Here is a 16,773-nt window from a genome sequence, read left to right as displayed (position 1 = left end):
ATACATTCCAAAGGGGGTTTGAGGGACTCTCGGAAATGATTAACTTCACTGCTTTATGAAGGAGAATCAGCTTTTCCCACAACACATTCCTGGTTCAACCAGAGAGAGTATTAGCTTTAGTTGCAGAGTGATATAGGTTCTGTTTTTTGGGGTTTTTTTTTGATAATTTATAGACAAAACTTGGAAAAGTTTGCCTTAGTTTCAGTGGATAAAAATGAAACACATTGAGAAATGAGACAAGTTGAATGAAACCAGTTCCCTTCGAATGTTGGTCGGTCCTTGTATTTTTCTCTCAACATGCTTCTCTCCGTCTCCTCCCAGGAAACATTGGAAATTCTTTTACGATCGACCCCATCTTGGGCTCCATAAAAACTGCCAGAGAATTAGATCGAAGTAACCAAGTGGCATATGACTTAATGGTGAAAGCTACAGATAGAGGCGACCCACCAATGAGTGAAATCACCTCTGTGCGGGTCTTTGTGACCATTGCTGACAACGCCTCTCCCAAGTTTACATCAAAAGAATATTCTGTTGAAATTAGTGAAACTGTTGGCTTTGGAAGTTTCGTCGGAATGGTTACGGCCCACAGCCAGTCATCAGTGGTGTATGAAATAAAGGATGGAAATGTAGCTGATGCCTTTGATATTAATCCACACTCTGGAAGTATCATCACTCAGAAAGCTTTGGATTTTGAAACCTTGCCCATCTATACATTGACAATACAAGGAACTAACATGGCTGGTTTGTCTACAAATACAACTGTTTTGGTGCACTTGCTGGATGAAAATGACAACTTGCCAGTTTTTGTGCAAGCAGAGTATACAGGGCTCATTAGTGAATCAGCTTCGATTAACAGCGTGGTCCTAACAGACAGGAATGTCCCATTAGTTATTCGAGCCACTGATGCCGATAGAGAATCAAATGCCTTGCTTGTTTATCACATCGTTGAACCATCTGTACACAAATACTTTACCATTGACTCTAGCACGGGTGCTATTCATACAGTCCTAAGTTTGGACTATGAAGAAACAAGCACTTTTCACTTTACTGTGCAAGTTCATGACATGGGAACCCCACGCTTGTTCGCTGAATACGCAGCCAATGTGACTATACACGTCATTGACATTAACGACTGCCCTCCCGTGTTCTCCACATCATTATACGAAGCATCTCTTTTGCTGCCAACCTACAGAGGGGTCAAGGTCGTCGCAGTGAATGCCACTGATGCCGATTCAAGTGCGTTCTCACAGTTAATGTACTCCATCACCGAAGGCAACATTGGGGAGAAGTTCCTGATGGACCGTAAGACTGGAACCATAACTGTGCAGAACACGACTCAGCTGAGGAGCCGCTACGAGCTAACCATCAGAGCGTCCGATGGCAGATTTGCAAGCTTCGCGGCCGTCAAAATTAATGTGAAAGAAAGCAAGGAGAGCCAGCTGAAATTTACGCAGGATTTCTACTCTGCCGTAGTGAAAGAGAATTCCACCGAAGCCAGAACACTAGCTGTCATAACTGCCCTTGGGAATCCAATCAATGAGCCCCTGTTTTACCACATCCTCAACCCAGATCCCAGGTTCAGAATCAGCCGCACGTCCGGAGTTCTGTCGACCACCGGCATACCGTTCGATCGTGAGCAGCAGGAGGCCTTTGACGTGGTGGTGGAAGTCACGCGGGAGCGGAAGCCTCCAGCCGTGGCCCACGTCATCGTGAAGGTCGTCATCGAGGACCAGAACGATAATGCCCCGGTGTTTGTCAACCTCCCTTACTACGCCCTGGTGAAAGTGGATGCTGCCGTGGGCCAGGTTATCCGCCACGTGACCGCCGTCGACAGGGACAGCGGCCGAAACGGGGAGGTTCATTACTCCCTCAAGGAGCGCCACGAACACTTCCAGATTGGATCCTCTGGGGAGATCTCACTGAAAAAGCCATTTGAACCCGACACCTTGAATAAAGAGTATCTCATCACAGTGGTCGCCAGAGATGGAGGAGATCCAGCTTTCTCCGCCGAGGTCATCGTCCCCATCACTGTGATGAACAAAGCCATGCCTGTGTTCGAAAAGCCTTTCTACAGTGCCGAGATCCCAGAGAATGCACAGCTGCACAGCCCTGTTGTCCACGTACAAGCCAACAGTCCGGAGGGTCTGAAAGTGCACTACAGCATCACCGAGGGCGATCCTTTCAGCCAGTTCACTGTTAACTTCAACACCGGAGTTATCAGTGTCGTGGCGCCCCTGGACTTCGAGTCCCACCCGGCATATAAACTGAGCATCCGAGCCACGGACTCCTTGACCGGCGCTCACGCCGAGGTCTTTGTGGACATAATCGTGGAGGACATCAATGACAACCCTCCCGTGTTTGCCCAGCAGTCTTATGCCACCACCCTGTCCGAGGCATCTGTAATTGGGACATCTGTGGTGCAAGTCAGAGCAACAGATGCCGACTCGGAACCAAACAGAGGGATTTCCTACCACATGATGGGGAATCACAGCAAGAGCCATGATCATTTTCACGTAGACAGCGGCACTGGCCTCATCTCGCTGGTCAGGACTCTGGACTATGAGCAGTTCCGGCAGCACCAGATTTCCGTGAGGGCTGTTGATGGCGGCATGCCCCCTCTGAGCAGCGACGTGGTCGTCACGGTGGATGTCACCGACCTCAACGATCACCCTCCCCTCTTTGACCAGCAGCTTTATGAAGCCAGAATCAGTGAGCACGCTGCCCACGGGCATTTTGTGACCTGTGTAAGGGCCTATGATGCAGACAGTTCAGATGCAGACAAGTTGGAATATTCCATTCTGTCTGGCAATGACCATAAGAATTTTGTCATCGACGGCAAGACAGGGATCATCACACTCTCCAACCTGCGCCGGCACGCCTTGAAGCCATCCTACAGCCTCCAGGTGTCTGCGTCGGATGGAGTTTTTAGGAGTTCTGCTCAGGTTCACGTGACTGTGATTGGAGGCAATTTGCACAGTCCTTTGTTTCTTCAGAATGAGTATGAAGTGGAGCTCGCTGAAAACGCTCCCCTGCATACTCTGGTGACCGAGGTCAAAGCATCTGATGGGGATTCGGGTATTTATGGTCATGTTACCTACCACATTGTCAATGACTTTGCCAAAGACCGGTTTTACACAAACGAGCGGGGGCAGATCTTTACTTTAGAAAAGCTTGATCGAGAAACCCCAGCAGAGAAAGTAATCCCCATTCGTTTCATGGCCAAGGACGCTGGAGGCAAGGTTGCCTTCTGCACCATTAATGTCATCCTCACAGACGACAATGACAATGCCCCACAGTTTCGAGCAACCAAGTTTGAGGTGAACATCGGGTCCAGTGCTCCCAAAGGGACGTCAGTCATCAAAGTCCTCGCCAGTGACGCCGACGAGGGCTCCAACGCCGACACCACCTATGCCATTGAAGCAGATTCTGAAAGCGTTAAAGAGAATTTGGAAATCAACAGAGCGTCCGGCATAATTACTACAAAGGAAAGTTTAATTGGCTTGGAGAACGAGGTCTTCACTTTCTTCGTCAGAGCTGTGGACAACGGGTCCCCACAAAGAGAATCGGTTGTTCCCGTCTATGTGAAAGTGCTCCCACCAGAAATGCGACTTCCCAGGTTTTCAGAGCCGTTTTATACCTATACAGTTTCTGAAGACGTGCCCATCGGAACCGAAATAGACCTCATTCGAGCAGAACACAGCGGGACTGTCCTTTACAGCCTGGTCAAAGGGAATACCCCCGAAAGCAACAGAGATGAGTTCTTTGTGATCGACAGGCAGAGCGGGAGGCTGAAACTGGAGAAGAGTCTTGACCACGAGACCACGAAGTGGTTCCAGTTCTCCGTGCTTGCCAGGTGCACTCACGGTGACTACGAGCTGGTGGCTTCTGTCGACGTTAGCATCCAGGTGAAGGACGCCAACGATAACAGCCCTGTCTTGGAGTCTAGTCCATACGAGGCCTTTATTGTTGAAAACCTGCCGGCAGGGAGCAGAGTCATTCAGATCAGGGCATCTGACCTGGATTCAGGAAGCAACGGCCAGGTCATGTATAATCTAGATCAGTCACAAAGCGTGGACGTCATTGAATCCTTTGCCGTTAACATGGAAACGGGCTGGATCACCACGTTGAGGGAACTGGACCATGAAAAGAGAGACAGCTACCAGATCAAGGTGGTTGCGTCAGATCACGGTGAGAAGGTTCAGCTCTCCTCCACAGCCATTGTGGATGTTACGGTCACTGATGTCAACGACAGCCCCCCTCGGTTCACGGCCGAGATCTACAAAGGGACCGTGAGTGAAGATGACCCTCCTGGGGGCGTGATTGCCATCGTGAGCACTACAGATGCTGATTCTGAGGAGATCAACAGACAAGTTACATACTACATAACAGGTAACACATGTAAAAGGTTTAATTTCAAATCAAGTGGTATCAGAAGCATGGATTCTGAGATACATTCTTTTATGGCAGTTGAGAGTTAAAGATTCAATTGTAGTATATTTAAAATAAGTAGAAAGTAACAATCTCTTAAACTGTATTTCAAGTTCTTTGCCTGAGCAAGGCCAGTCCTTGTTTCATTAGTCAGATTTTGATTTTTATGATTCATTCTGTCGAACTTTATACGTAGTATATAAAAAAGATATTACAATTTAAAAAATACAGTTGCAGTGTAGGCGAAAGTGTTGCTGATGGTCTTTAAATTCTGTTTGGCTTCGTGCTGTGTTCAGATACACATTTTAGTGCTACTTGCTTTGTTTTTTGGTTTTGTTGATGCTTGGGGGAGCTTAGTAAATGGGAAAGCTAATAAAACACATATAAATGGAATTATTTTTTAAAAACTTTTGAGTTATATATCTTTTATACAATTTGTTTTTCCTACTACTTATTCCTTTTTTTTTTGAATTTCGACAAATTGGCTGTCATCTCCTTCCTTTGATTTCATAGGCGGGGATCCTTTGGGGCAGTTTGCTATTGAAAATATACAGAATGAATGGAAGGTCTATGTGAAGAAACCTCTAGATAGAGAGGAAAGGGACAGTTACCTTCTGACCATCACAGCAACCGACGGGACCTTCTCATCCAAAGCTATAGTTGAAGTCAAAGTCCTCGATGCAAACGACAACACTCCCGTTTGTGAAAAGGTAGGCTACTCCTGTCTGTAAGTTCATGTATTATGAATTCAGATTTCTTTCTTAAACCTTTCAGTCAGACAGTCACACGGTGCTACTGCACGTGGAGTAATTCAGATGTCTTCCATGTTGTAAGTTCTTAGTGTTTAAGTCGAGATGGGGTTGATGGAGCCAGAGTTGGAGTAGTTTCAGAAGTACTTTTGGGGTATGTTTAAAAAGCTTGAAAACATCATTCAAAAATACTGTGAATTATGGACAGGATTACAGTTGTGTGTTAACTCAAAACCTGCTCTGTTACATTTTCCTGAAGGGATTCCCTTCATCTGGGGGTGAGGTTATAGAGGAGGGGATATTAGGCCAGGAGTTCTTGATACACAGCTCTCTTCTGCTCCAGCAGACTGTATTTAGAGCCCTTGCTTTTGCACACACTGGAGGAACCCAGAGGTGCAGGGTGTGGCTTCTGCCCCCGAGGAGCCCATAGTTTTTAACAGAGGACAACATGGGTACCAAGGAAGAGCTGTAGTTCAGCATGTGGGGTTGTTAGCTGTGACTTGACTCCTCTTTTGTAAGAAAAATAGTTCTGCAGACCCCTTGGATTTTAGTTTTATTCATTTCCCATGTGTTCTGTGACCCCAGTTAAATGATTTCTGTTGCTCCCTTGGCAGTCATCTTAACTTTCAATGTTCTAAGTTAACGGTATTGTTTACAATCTTTGTAGACTTTATATTCTGACACGATTCCAGAAGATGCCTTTCCTGGGAAGCTGATCATGCAGGTCTCTGCGACGGATGCAGATATCCGTTCCAATGCTGAAATTACTTACACATTATTTGGTCCAGGTGCAGAAAAATTCAAACTAAATCCAGACACAGGTAAAGGTGGAATTTGGGCAAAACAGATTCTGTTTCAACAAAGTCACATATTCAGGTGGTTTTAGATCACACAGATAATTTGAAATTGTATTTTGTTCTTGTAAATTTTACTCTCCTACTATAAAAATGGCATCTTTTAGAAAGGTAAGCAATAATTAACTGTAAACTTTATGGTGAGATAAAAAGTTAACAGCAGCAATATCACCTACTTGAATCAAGGATTTAACATTTATAAGTTTTTTATATCACCTTCTTTAAAAAAGGAAAACAACTCAGAAGTTAAAGTATATCGAGCTTTCTGCTTTATCAACTTTCCATATAGTTTGTTTTATTGAACTTGTGACCATAAATTTATAATTCAGAATATTAATTAAAATGATTAATGATATTTTACCTATTTTTAAACCTCTAAGATTGTATTTCTCTTCGAATTTATATTTTGTTAAAATTGGGGATCAAGTAACAGTTTTCTATTAAGCTTGCCCCCAAATTAATTACAGACATTTGAATCTAATTTTTGAATCAATTAAAAAATACCTTGAACTTGGTAAATTGGCAACTCTTCTGCTTTTTGACGCTGTATATAATACAAGAGACCCCAGCCTGGAGATCTTTATGGCTTAGAGCTCTTTATGGCTTAGAGCTGGCCCCTAGCAGGGTTTGACAACCTCCAACTCAGAGGGCTCCCCCAGCTGTTGACTCTGTCACCGACAAAATTATTCTCCAGAGAAAGGCCATTATTCGGATTTTATAAATGTAAGAGGAAGAAGCATGTCTGCTAGCAGTTACATCTTCACTTTCAAGTGAGCACCTGGGTATTTGTTTGTTTTTAGGGGAACTGAAAACATCAGCCCCCCTTGATCGCGAGGAGCAAGCAGCTTACCATCTTCTCGTCAAGGCCACCGATGGAGGGGGAAGGTTCTGCCAAGCTAGCGTTGTGCTTACATTAGAGGACGTGAATGATAACGCCCCCGAGTTCTCTGCTGATCCCTACACCATCACCGTGTTTGAAAACACAGAGCCGGGCACACTCCTGACCAGAGTGCAGGCCACGGACGCGGATGCAGGTATAGCCCGGAAGATGCTCTTGTCTTCAGACTGTGGCCTGAGGGGCTGTTTTAAAACACATTCATCCCCTTCCACGTACCTAACCTGATACATGTTGAGTAACTCACTGTTGTTGTTGTGTTAGCATTGGGATTTCCTCGGTGGCCCAGTGGTTAAGACTTCCCCTGCCAATATAGGGGGTGTGGGTTAGATCCCTGTTTGGGAAGTTAAGATCCTGTACGCCTTGTGGCCAAAAAACCAAAACATAAACTATATTGTAGCAGATTCAGTAAAGACTTTAAAACTGGTGCATATCAAAAAAACAAAACTTAAAATGTGTTGGCATTAAAAATTGAATGAAATCTTCAGAATAAGGAACTCATTTTTCATGAATATTCAAAATCTCAAAATTGTTCACAGTGAACTTACTGTGATGCCTCTAAAATTCTAGCCTGTGATAACTGATTTTTATATCCCATTGAATTAATTAATAAAGGGTTATTTTTTGGTGAATAAAGCATTTGTGACAAAGAGATTTAGTATCATAGGAACATAACAGAAGCAAACAGTATATTGTTTTAGTTTTACAGATCTTTCAAGTTTTTTTTTGGAGAAAGTAAGACTCTAGGATATATATTCATAGCATTTTGATAGCAGAGAATAGAAATAACTTCTTTGGTCATTCCTATACTGAAGAGTTAGAATATCAAATATATTAATTTTCAAATAAATGTTTGTCACTGAAGCTAAGTAGTAAGTAGGCTTTATTTTTAAAGATCTGGGTTTTTAGAACATAAGTTCCTATATAATATGGTCTTAAAAAAAGTCAAATGAGTATGAAATTATATTTGTTTTAACTCAGTGAATCTTTCATTTAAAAGTTACATTTTAAAGATCATAGTCAACAAGAATTTTAAAATAATACATATTAGCATTTTCCCTTTTCATATGTATGCTACATGTATTTTTTAAATTTATTTTTTAATTGAAGGATAATTGCTTTACAGATTTTGTTGTTCTCTGTCAAACATCAACATGAAACAGCCATAGGTGTACATATTTTTAAGTAGCATGCTTACATTTCTTGAAATAAAGCATTCTGACATGATGTGGTGTCTTGACAGGACTGAATCGGAAAATCTCCTACTCACTGCTTAACTCCGCTGATGGGCAGTTCTCCATTAATGAATTATCTGGAATCATTCAGTTAGAAAAGCCTTTGGATAGAGAACTCCAGGCAGTATACACTCTGACTTTGAAAGCTGTGGATCACGGTTTGCCCAGAAGGTTGACAGCTACCGGCACCATTGTCATATCTGTTTTGGATATAAATGACAACCCGCCCGTGTTTGAATACCGTGAATACGGTGCCACAGTGTCTGAGGATATTCTCATTGGGACTGAAGTTCTCCAAGTGTACGCAGCGAGTCGGGACATTGAAGCAAATGCAGAAATCACCTACTCTATCATAAGTGGGAATGAACACGGAAAATTCAGCATCGACTCTAAAACAGGTAACCTACCACTACGAATGTGAGGAAGCCCTTATACTGCCAGAAAGTCTAGATTGCTCAGCACTTTACTGGTACAAAGACAGGTCATATGTTGTCAGTAGATACCCTAAAGGAGAGAAAACTCAAGTTTCGTTTGTGTTGTTATCTGAAGTGGGATTCATAGTGGGATTCATTTAGAAAGCTTTAAAACTATAGATCTATACCGGAGAAGGCAATGGCACCCCACTCCAGTACTCTTGCCTGGAAAATCCCATGGATGGAGGAGCCTGGTAGGCTGCAGTCCATGGGGTCGCTAGGAGTCGGACATGACTGAGCGACTTCACTTTCACTTTTCCCTTTCATGCATTGGAGAAGGAAATGGCAGCCCACTCCAGTGTTCTTGCCTGGAGAATCCCAGGGATGGGGGAGCCTGGTGGCTGCCATCTATGGGGTCACACAGAGTCGGACACGACTGAAGTGACTTAGCATAGCATAGCATAGCATAGTTCTACACACTAAAATCATTGCTGGCTTGTCTGTTATAGATATGAGCAAATTTAAGGAGAAAATTAAAGCATCATACTCTAGTAATTTAGTAAAGATATAAGATGTAATAAATCAGTAAAGATAAAGAGTGGAAAATAGTAGAAAATTTTGCATAATGGCCCCTTGTGGATCTCATATGAAATAGCTTCCCAAGTGAAACAGGAGTTGTGACCTCTTTGATCTTAGATTCAGTAGGGGCACCTGATAATTCATTAAACTGACTTCTTCATTATGCTAGCTGTGTACAACTGACAAATACCTGGACTGAGTTCCTTAGTGAGGGACTGCCAGTGGGGTCACAAGTCAGTGGAGCTCTTGACTCTGGCTGCATAAATACTTTTGTAGTCTTGTTAACTTGTCGACTAAAATAGCTATAAGGAAGTTGCTCTCTCCATTCAAACTGTGTTTAATTGTATGTGACTATTTCAGATGAAGGGTAGGTGTGTGATGATGCGATCTTAAAATGTATTTTTAGCACATATAAAATTGTTATTTTTAGGACTCTTTAAGTAGGATAGACTGTAAGGAGGTTAAAAAGAAAGACATTGAAAGACATTAAAGGAATTATTAAATCAAAAAGGGATTTAAAAAAATGATAGAATGTAAACAAAGAGTTATTCAAGAGATTTTTAAAAAGGATATGAATTTCTGTAGAAGTAGGAGAAGGAAAAGAAAATGAAAAGCCAAAGATAGTTTTTATGTTTTCTTTCTGTTCTATTAAAGTCTGTAGTAAACTGTCATTTAGAAGAGATAAGAAATGTAATCATTTTTATAACAGGGATATGGTGAGTACTGAGCAATTTAAGTTTAAAAGCAATTTAAATATTCCAAAGAATATCAGGAAAGTAAAAGCAATAAAGTTCCTAGGATGAGCCAATTCCTGTTTTAATTATTGAATTAAGAAATTAGAAAACATACGTAAGTGGTAAGTAAACTCTTGAAGATTTCAGTCATAGGAGGAGAAAGTGGTGGCATTTTAAAGCACTGGAAGTAACTCTGATTTTCTACTCAGGAGCCATATTTATCATTGAGAACCTGGACTATGAAAGCTCTCATGAGTACTATCTGACTGTGGAGGCCACTGATGGAGGCACCCCGTCACTGAGTGATGTTGCCACCGTGAGCATCAATGTGACAGACATCAACGACAATGCCCCAGTGTTCAGCCAAGACACCTACACGGCAGTCGTCAGCGAGGACGCTGTTCTCGAACAGTCTGTCATTACGGTGTGTATCTTTCCCTCTGCAGTTTTCTTCTGAGTCTTTGCAAGAATTTTTCTAGGGATTTATCCAGTTTTCTTATTGTTGCTGCTGTTGTTTTAATTCTGTTTGTCTGTTTATTTCTGGCTGTGCTGGGTCATTGTTGCTGTTTAGGGTTTCTCTTGTTGTGGAGAGTGGGGGTACTCTATCAGTTGCAGAGCACAGACTCTAGGGCTTCTGTAGTTGCAACACGTCAGCTCCGCAGTTGTGACTCCTGGGCTCTGGAGCACAGCTCAGTAGCTATGGCACACAGGCTTAGTTGCTCCGTGGCATGTGGGATCCTCCCAGACCAGGGATCAGACTCGTGTGTCCTGCACTGGCAGGCGTATTCTTTCCCGCTGAGCCACCAGGGACGCTCTCATCCAATTCTTAGAGTGGCCTTCCTTGAAAATAATTGGAAGATGAGGAAATGTCTCTTATTAACCCAGTTACTGGCTCTATTATAAGTAACTGCTGTTGATACCAGAAATTAGCTCAATAGACTTCTGTCACATCCTCATCTGTCTCCTAAACAGGAGTGTGATGTTTTCTAGGTTATGGCAGATGATGCTGACGGACCTTCAAACAGCCACATCCACTATGCGATTATAGATGGCAACCAGGGAAGTCCGTTTACAATCGACCCTGCTAGAGGAGAAGTGAAGGTGACCAAACTTCTAGACCGGGAAACAGTAAGTGGAGAAATGAAATTGTTTACAGATTATCAAATAAATAGATGGAAGTGCCAACATTTTGGGAGATGTCGAAAGAACCAGCCTTGTTCTCAGGAAGTGACAAGCAGAACATAAATACCTGAAAAGCAATTATAGTATGAAGATCTCTGGAATATGTGATTTGTTTCATACTTGTGGAGTTTAGAGAATAAAATTGTGTATTTAGGATGAAACTGCTGTTGGTACCAAGTGTCTTGAGACACTTCGCAGAGCTAGAATCTGGGTTTTACATAACAGCAGAGATTTGGGAGACGCTAGTGTTGAGAGGAGGGAATTCCCCATGAGGAACTGGCAGAAGGAAGAATGGAGAAAGGCAGTCACGGGGTGTATTTAGGAGATTTTATTCAGTTGTGTTGGAGGAGAGCGATCTTGCAGACAAGTGAGGGAGAGGAGATACATCAGGTGTTTTAGGAACAGATTTCAGGCCACAGACAAAGCCAGGATCCTAGGTTCAGGCTCGCACTGCGGGCATTAGGTGGTTACTGACGTCTGTGCACCCACGTGCAGCAGCACAGGGGGATGGTCTCTGAGGACCAGGCCTGCGGGAGGTCTGAGTGTCGTGAGGGGGTAGGAGGACCAGTGACAGTCGTTACAAGGCGACAGGAGCCCGACTGGGGACAGCAAGCAGTGACACGTGAGTGACGAGACAAATGCGGACGCTTGGCAGAGGAAGAGTGAGGACCACAGAGCTGAGCCGTGGCCCGCCACAGAGAGCGGAGGTGGCTGATGCCTTGGTGCTGTTCAGGCTTGCCGTGACTGAGGAGTGCCATTAAAGGAGCCCACAGGGCATAGACTTGGCACTGGGGAGAGGTGCTCGAATGTGGTGTTGGGTGTGCTGATCTGTCAAGGAAAGTGGCATATTCAGTCAGTAAAATTGTTCAGCCGGTTTGGGGCCACTTTAGTCCAACTTGAGACTTGAAAGCTGGAAATACAGAAAAGGCACGTGCTTCTGGAGATGATCATGGAAGTGATCTGAGGTTTGGAGGTAAATGTGAGCGAATGAGGAGAGAGGCAAGCCCTCCCTCCCTGTCTCCATCCCTCCACCAATCCACCCATCTACTTATTTACTCACCCTCTCTCACAGACAGGAGGGGAGCTGCCACAGAGGCGATGAAGGGAAGAAGTGAAAGAGCCTTCATTCAGGGAATTAGAAGGGCATCGGGGGTAAGGCAGACTGTGATTTCAGAAGAATAGTGGGCACATCCAAATTGAAAGGCGTTTGGGGAGATAGTGCTGAGATACTTCATAAAATCTCCATTCTTTAATTCCTTTTCTGACCCGTTATTTTTGAGCAGGGACTTTCCAAGAGATTGGGAAGCATGACCATTAACGCTTAGGATTGCAGTGCTGCTGGGCAGAACAAAAGTTAGTGTTTTTGACTTGAAACCAACTTCCCAAAACCTTGAGTAAACTCATGTCCATTGTGAGGTGGCAGGTGAGTTCCCCAGGCAGAGTCGCCCTCTCCTGTGGGCGTGTGGGCATGTCTCACAGGACTGGTACTTCACAGCATGTCCTCCGGGGTGCAGCCAGCCTCCTGGCCTCTTCACTGCTTCCTCTGAAAGAGAGACCTTAAAAGGAGCTGTCCTAGAAAAGCAGCCACCCCACTTAAGTCACCTTTTCTAGTAGGAAGTCACAAAGAGAAGGGTCTTGGGAGATTCAGGCAGGTGACGGCAATCCAAGTGCAACGTTGATGGGGAAGATGAGCTGGAGAGTCCCGAGCATTGAGAATGAGTGAGCCCTCAAGGGCCGGAGACAGCTAGATGTGTGTCTGCTTCTAGCTGAGAGTCGCACTGGGGCAGAGGGAAGGTTGCACTCTTTGACACGTGTGCACGTTTTTTCTCATCATTTGTGTTCCTTTTCTGTCTTAATTTCTGTTAATAGATCGGCACGTTTTCAAAGTTAGAACACCTTAACAGAGCAAGTACGTTTTTGAGAGGCACCTGAGATCCTCCTCCGTGTTAGTAACTTTTTCTGTCGGGCAGACACATTCCCCTTCTGCAGGTGGCTTGTGGCCATGCCCCTGTGTGAGGTTAGGGAATCGCCCGCCTGCAGGGCTCAGGGGACGGAGACCCTCAGATCTGCCCCTCTGGGGGTGTCAGAAGCACGCTTGAGACTGAACCCTGTTCTTTGGTCTTGTGGAAACGGACACGCTTCTCTTTGTGTTTTCCCCAACAAGATTTCAGGCTACACGCTCACCGTGCAGGCCTCTGACAATGGCAGTCCCCCCAGAGTCACCACGACCACCGTGAACATCGACGTGTCTGATGTTAACGACAACGCCCCCGTCTTCTCCAGGGAGAACTACAGCCTGATCATCCAGGTGACTGTGGGTCCTGGGCTCCTGGAATACGTCCTGTTGAAATGTGTGCTCTCACGGGGCTCGATTGTTCGTTCGAAATAGCTTTCCTTTTCCAAAGACGGCTTTTGAGAAAAATGGGAAGGGTGACATTACAGGGCTCTCGGTCAGTACTGAAAGATGAGCCATTTCCAAAATGCTTTCGTCTTTGTTTTTTTTGGCTTTGGTTTTTAAGTTAGGCTCAGTAGCTTGGTTCTTAACCTTACCTTCTGCCCTGCGTTTCCTCCTTGCCCCACTCAGACCCTCCCACTCCTCCGCCAAGCACCTCTCCCCTCCCCAGTCTCTCTACACACCCCCTCCCCTCCAGTCCCCCCTTCCCCGCCCATTCTCCCTACCCTTCTTGCCAGCACCACCAGCCCCTCTCCCCTCTCCTCCTTCCGAATGAAGCAGCGATGTCTGTCTGCTGTAAATGCCCTGTTGTAGAGAGCTTGCGCGGCGTCTTGTTGACAGCTGTGTGGTTCTCTTCCCTTCTGCAGGAGAACAAGCCCATGGGGTTCAGCGTGCTGCAGCTGGTGGTGACGGACAGGGACTCCTCCCACAACGGCCCCCCCTTCTTCTTCAGCATCGTGAGCGGGAACGAAGAGGGGGCGTTTGAAGTCAACCAGCAGGGAGCCCTCCTGACGGCGGCCACCATAAATAGGAAAGTGAAGGATCATTACTTACTGCATGTTAAGGTATTCACGCCTTTCTTCATGGTTTTTTTTTTTTTTCTTTTTTTGAGGACTCATAGAAAAGAGCCACTGAGGTGATCTATCTTCTCATGGGTAAACAGCTTATGCCTCTTGAGAAGACAAAACTGCAAAACTGAATTAGAATTACAGTCTGGTTTTCTTTTTTTTGGTCAGATATTCATTTTTATCCCATAGCACTTGGCAAGGGCATATTTATTTGGTTGCTTTATCATAGACCTTCCCAGCTGGCGCTAATGGTAAAGAACCTGCCTGCCAATCCAGGAAACATAAGAGATGCGGATTTGATCGCCTGGGTTGGGAAGATCCCCTGGAGGAGGGCATGGCAGCCCATTCCAGAATTCTTGCCTGGAGAATCCCCATGGACAGAGGAGCCTGGCAGGCTACAGTCTATGGGGTCACAGAGAGTCAGACACACCTCAAGTGACTTAGCACACACTTTAGTGTAGATGTTGGTGGAGCTAAGTTTCAGCATGAATCAGTGAAAGGGCCAGAAAGAAGTATTTATCTTGTGGTTTCTTTCAACAACCCGTACATGCCAGAACTGTACACGATTAATTTTACCACTTGGTCACTGCTATTAACAATCTCTTTCCTATGAATTCAAGCATCATACCCCCAATTCCACTGTGACCAATTAACATAGCTACTCTGAAAAAGCTTTCTACCCTGTCCCTTGATAATGCTTCTCACACAAAGAATTAAGTATCTATCAGTTGGTCACGTTTTAGAACTTGAGCAGTGTAAATATATTTGTATTAAGAAGTTGTGAACGATGACACAGACGAAGGTGATTTTTCCCCCCTTTCCCCGCAGGTGGCAGACAATGGAAAGCCTCAGCTGTCGTCTCTGACGTATATTGACATCAGGGTCATTGAAGAGAGCGTCTATCCTCCGGCGATCCTGCCGCTGGAAATTTTCATCACTGCTTTCGGAGAGGAGTACTCGGGCGGCGTCATCGGGAAGATCCACGCCACTGATCAAGACGTGTACGACACGTTAACCTACAGCCTCGACCCGCAGATGGACAGCCTCTTCTCCGTGTCCAGCACGGGGGGCAAGCTGATCGCGCACAAGAAGCTGGACATAGGGCAGTACCTCCTCAACGTGAGCGTGACGGACGGCAAGTTCACCACCGCGGCCGACATCACGGTGCAGGTCAGACAGGTGACGCAGGAGATGCTCAACCAGACGGTCGCCGTCCGCTTCGCCAACCTCACCCCGGAAGAGTTCGTCGGCGACTACTGGCGCAACTTCCAGCGAGCTCTGCGGAACATCCTGGGCGTGAGGAGGAACGACATTCAGATCGTCAGCTTGCAGCCCGCCGAGCCTCACCCGCACCTGGACGTCTTGCTGTTTGTAGAGAGGTCGGGTGTCGCCCACGTTTCCACCAGACAGCTCCTGCAGAAGATCAACTCTTCCGTGTCAGATGTCGAGGAGATCATCGGTGTGAGGATCCTGGAGGTGTTCCGGAAGCTGTGTGCGGGCCTCGACTGCCCCTGGAAGTTCTGTGACGAGAAGGTGTCCGTGGACGAGAGTGTGATGTCAACGCACAGCACGGCCAGGCTGAGCTTTGTGACCCCACGCCACCGGCGGACGGCCGTGTGCCTCTGCAGAGGTAACGCACACGGGGGTGGAAATGGGCGTGCGGGCCGGTTCATGTCACAGCCTTCGATGGCAACACAGTAAAGATCTGTTTGCTTGAAATTCCTGTTCATTAGCTCTCCCTCTCCCCTCTTTTTTTTTTAACAAAGAGGGAAAATGCCCACTTGTACATCATGGATGTGAAGACAATCCGTGCCCTGAAGGATCGGAATGTGTCACTGACCCCAGAGAGGAGACCTATACCTGCGTCTGTCCAGGTGGCAAGTCTGGTCAGTGCCCAGGTGAGAGGTTCAATTAAGAATAAAAGAGGGAAAAATTGTAAAAGTGTTAGTCCCTCAGTTGTGTCTGACCCTTTGCGACCCCATGGACTGTAGCCCCCCAGGCTCCTCTGTCCATGGGATTCTCCAGGCAAGAATACTGAAGTGGGTTGCCATTTCTTTCTCCAGGCGATATTTCCTAATCAGGGATCGAATTCAGGTCTCCTGAATTGCAGGCAGATTCTTTCCCATCTGAGCCACCAGGGATGAAATGACATCTAACTATTTAAATTGCCGTTTTTATGGCTACTTGTGAAAGTTGTCTTTTCATTTGTTCATGGCCTGGTAGCACTTCCTCTTCAGGGATTGGCCAATTCATGCTGTCTGCTCGATTGTATGGATTATTTGTCTGTTTCTCATTTTTAATGGATGGAACTCTGTATAATTTTGAGCATTAACATTATTTACGTGTTAACAGACCCCACTGTCTGTATGTCACTGGTCTTTTAATTTTTATTTTCTCATTTCTGATTAATTTTACAAAATAGTTTTCATCTCTGGATTGATTCTGGTTTCATCGTTTTTATAAAATATGAATTGTTTTACGTCTTGCTTGAGAACATTTGGCAAACTACCTTGAGGCTACGTATTTTTCTAAATTGTTTTCTAATGATTTTTTAATGGATATTTCATATGTGGATCTCTTATTTATCTTAGAATTCATTTCTGTGTTTTACAGTAGTCTGACTTATTCGCTGCAAATGGAGATCCAGTTTTGCTGTTGCTGTTTTTGAAACAAATAGACATTT

At 45.0% G+C, this 16,773-nt stretch overlaps 1 protein-coding gene across 1 annotated transcript in view; it reads left to right on the top strand.

Moving 5' to 3' along the window:
- Nucleotides 1-16,773, top strand: part of FAT1 (FAT atypical cadherin 1) — a 126,530-nt gene that overhangs the window by 96,061 nt on the left and 13,696 nt on the right. The window contains exons 10-20 of the mRNA XM_010835822.1: nt 322-4,389; nt 4,942-5,138; nt 5,845-5,998; nt 6,832-7,065; nt 8,170-8,559; nt 10,097-10,311; nt 10,878-11,015; nt 13,234-13,377; nt 13,890-14,087; nt 14,919-15,720; nt 15,857-15,988. Of these exons, the coding sequence (XP_010834124.1) occupies nt 322-4,389; nt 4,942-5,138; nt 5,845-5,998; nt 6,832-7,065; nt 8,170-8,559; nt 10,097-10,311; nt 10,878-11,015; nt 13,234-13,377; nt 13,890-14,087; nt 14,919-15,720; nt 15,857-15,988 (6,672 nt within the window). The remainder of the gene's footprint in view (nt 1-321; nt 4,390-4,941; nt 5,139-5,844; nt 5,999-6,831; nt 7,066-8,169; nt 8,560-10,096; nt 10,312-10,877; nt 11,016-13,233; nt 13,378-13,889; nt 14,088-14,918; nt 15,721-15,856; nt 15,989-16,773) is intronic.

Source organism: Bison bison, unplaced genomic scaffold (genome assembly GCF_000754665.1).
Source record: "Bison bison bison isolate TAMUID 2011002044 unplaced genomic scaffold, Bison_UMD1.0 scf7180017864050, whole genome shotgun sequence".
NCBI lineage: Eukaryota > Metazoa > Chordata > Mammalia > Artiodactyla > Bovidae > Bison > Bison bison.
The sequence above is the reverse complement of the archived record's forward strand: the minus strand, read 5'-3'. Positions and strand labels throughout refer to the sequence as shown.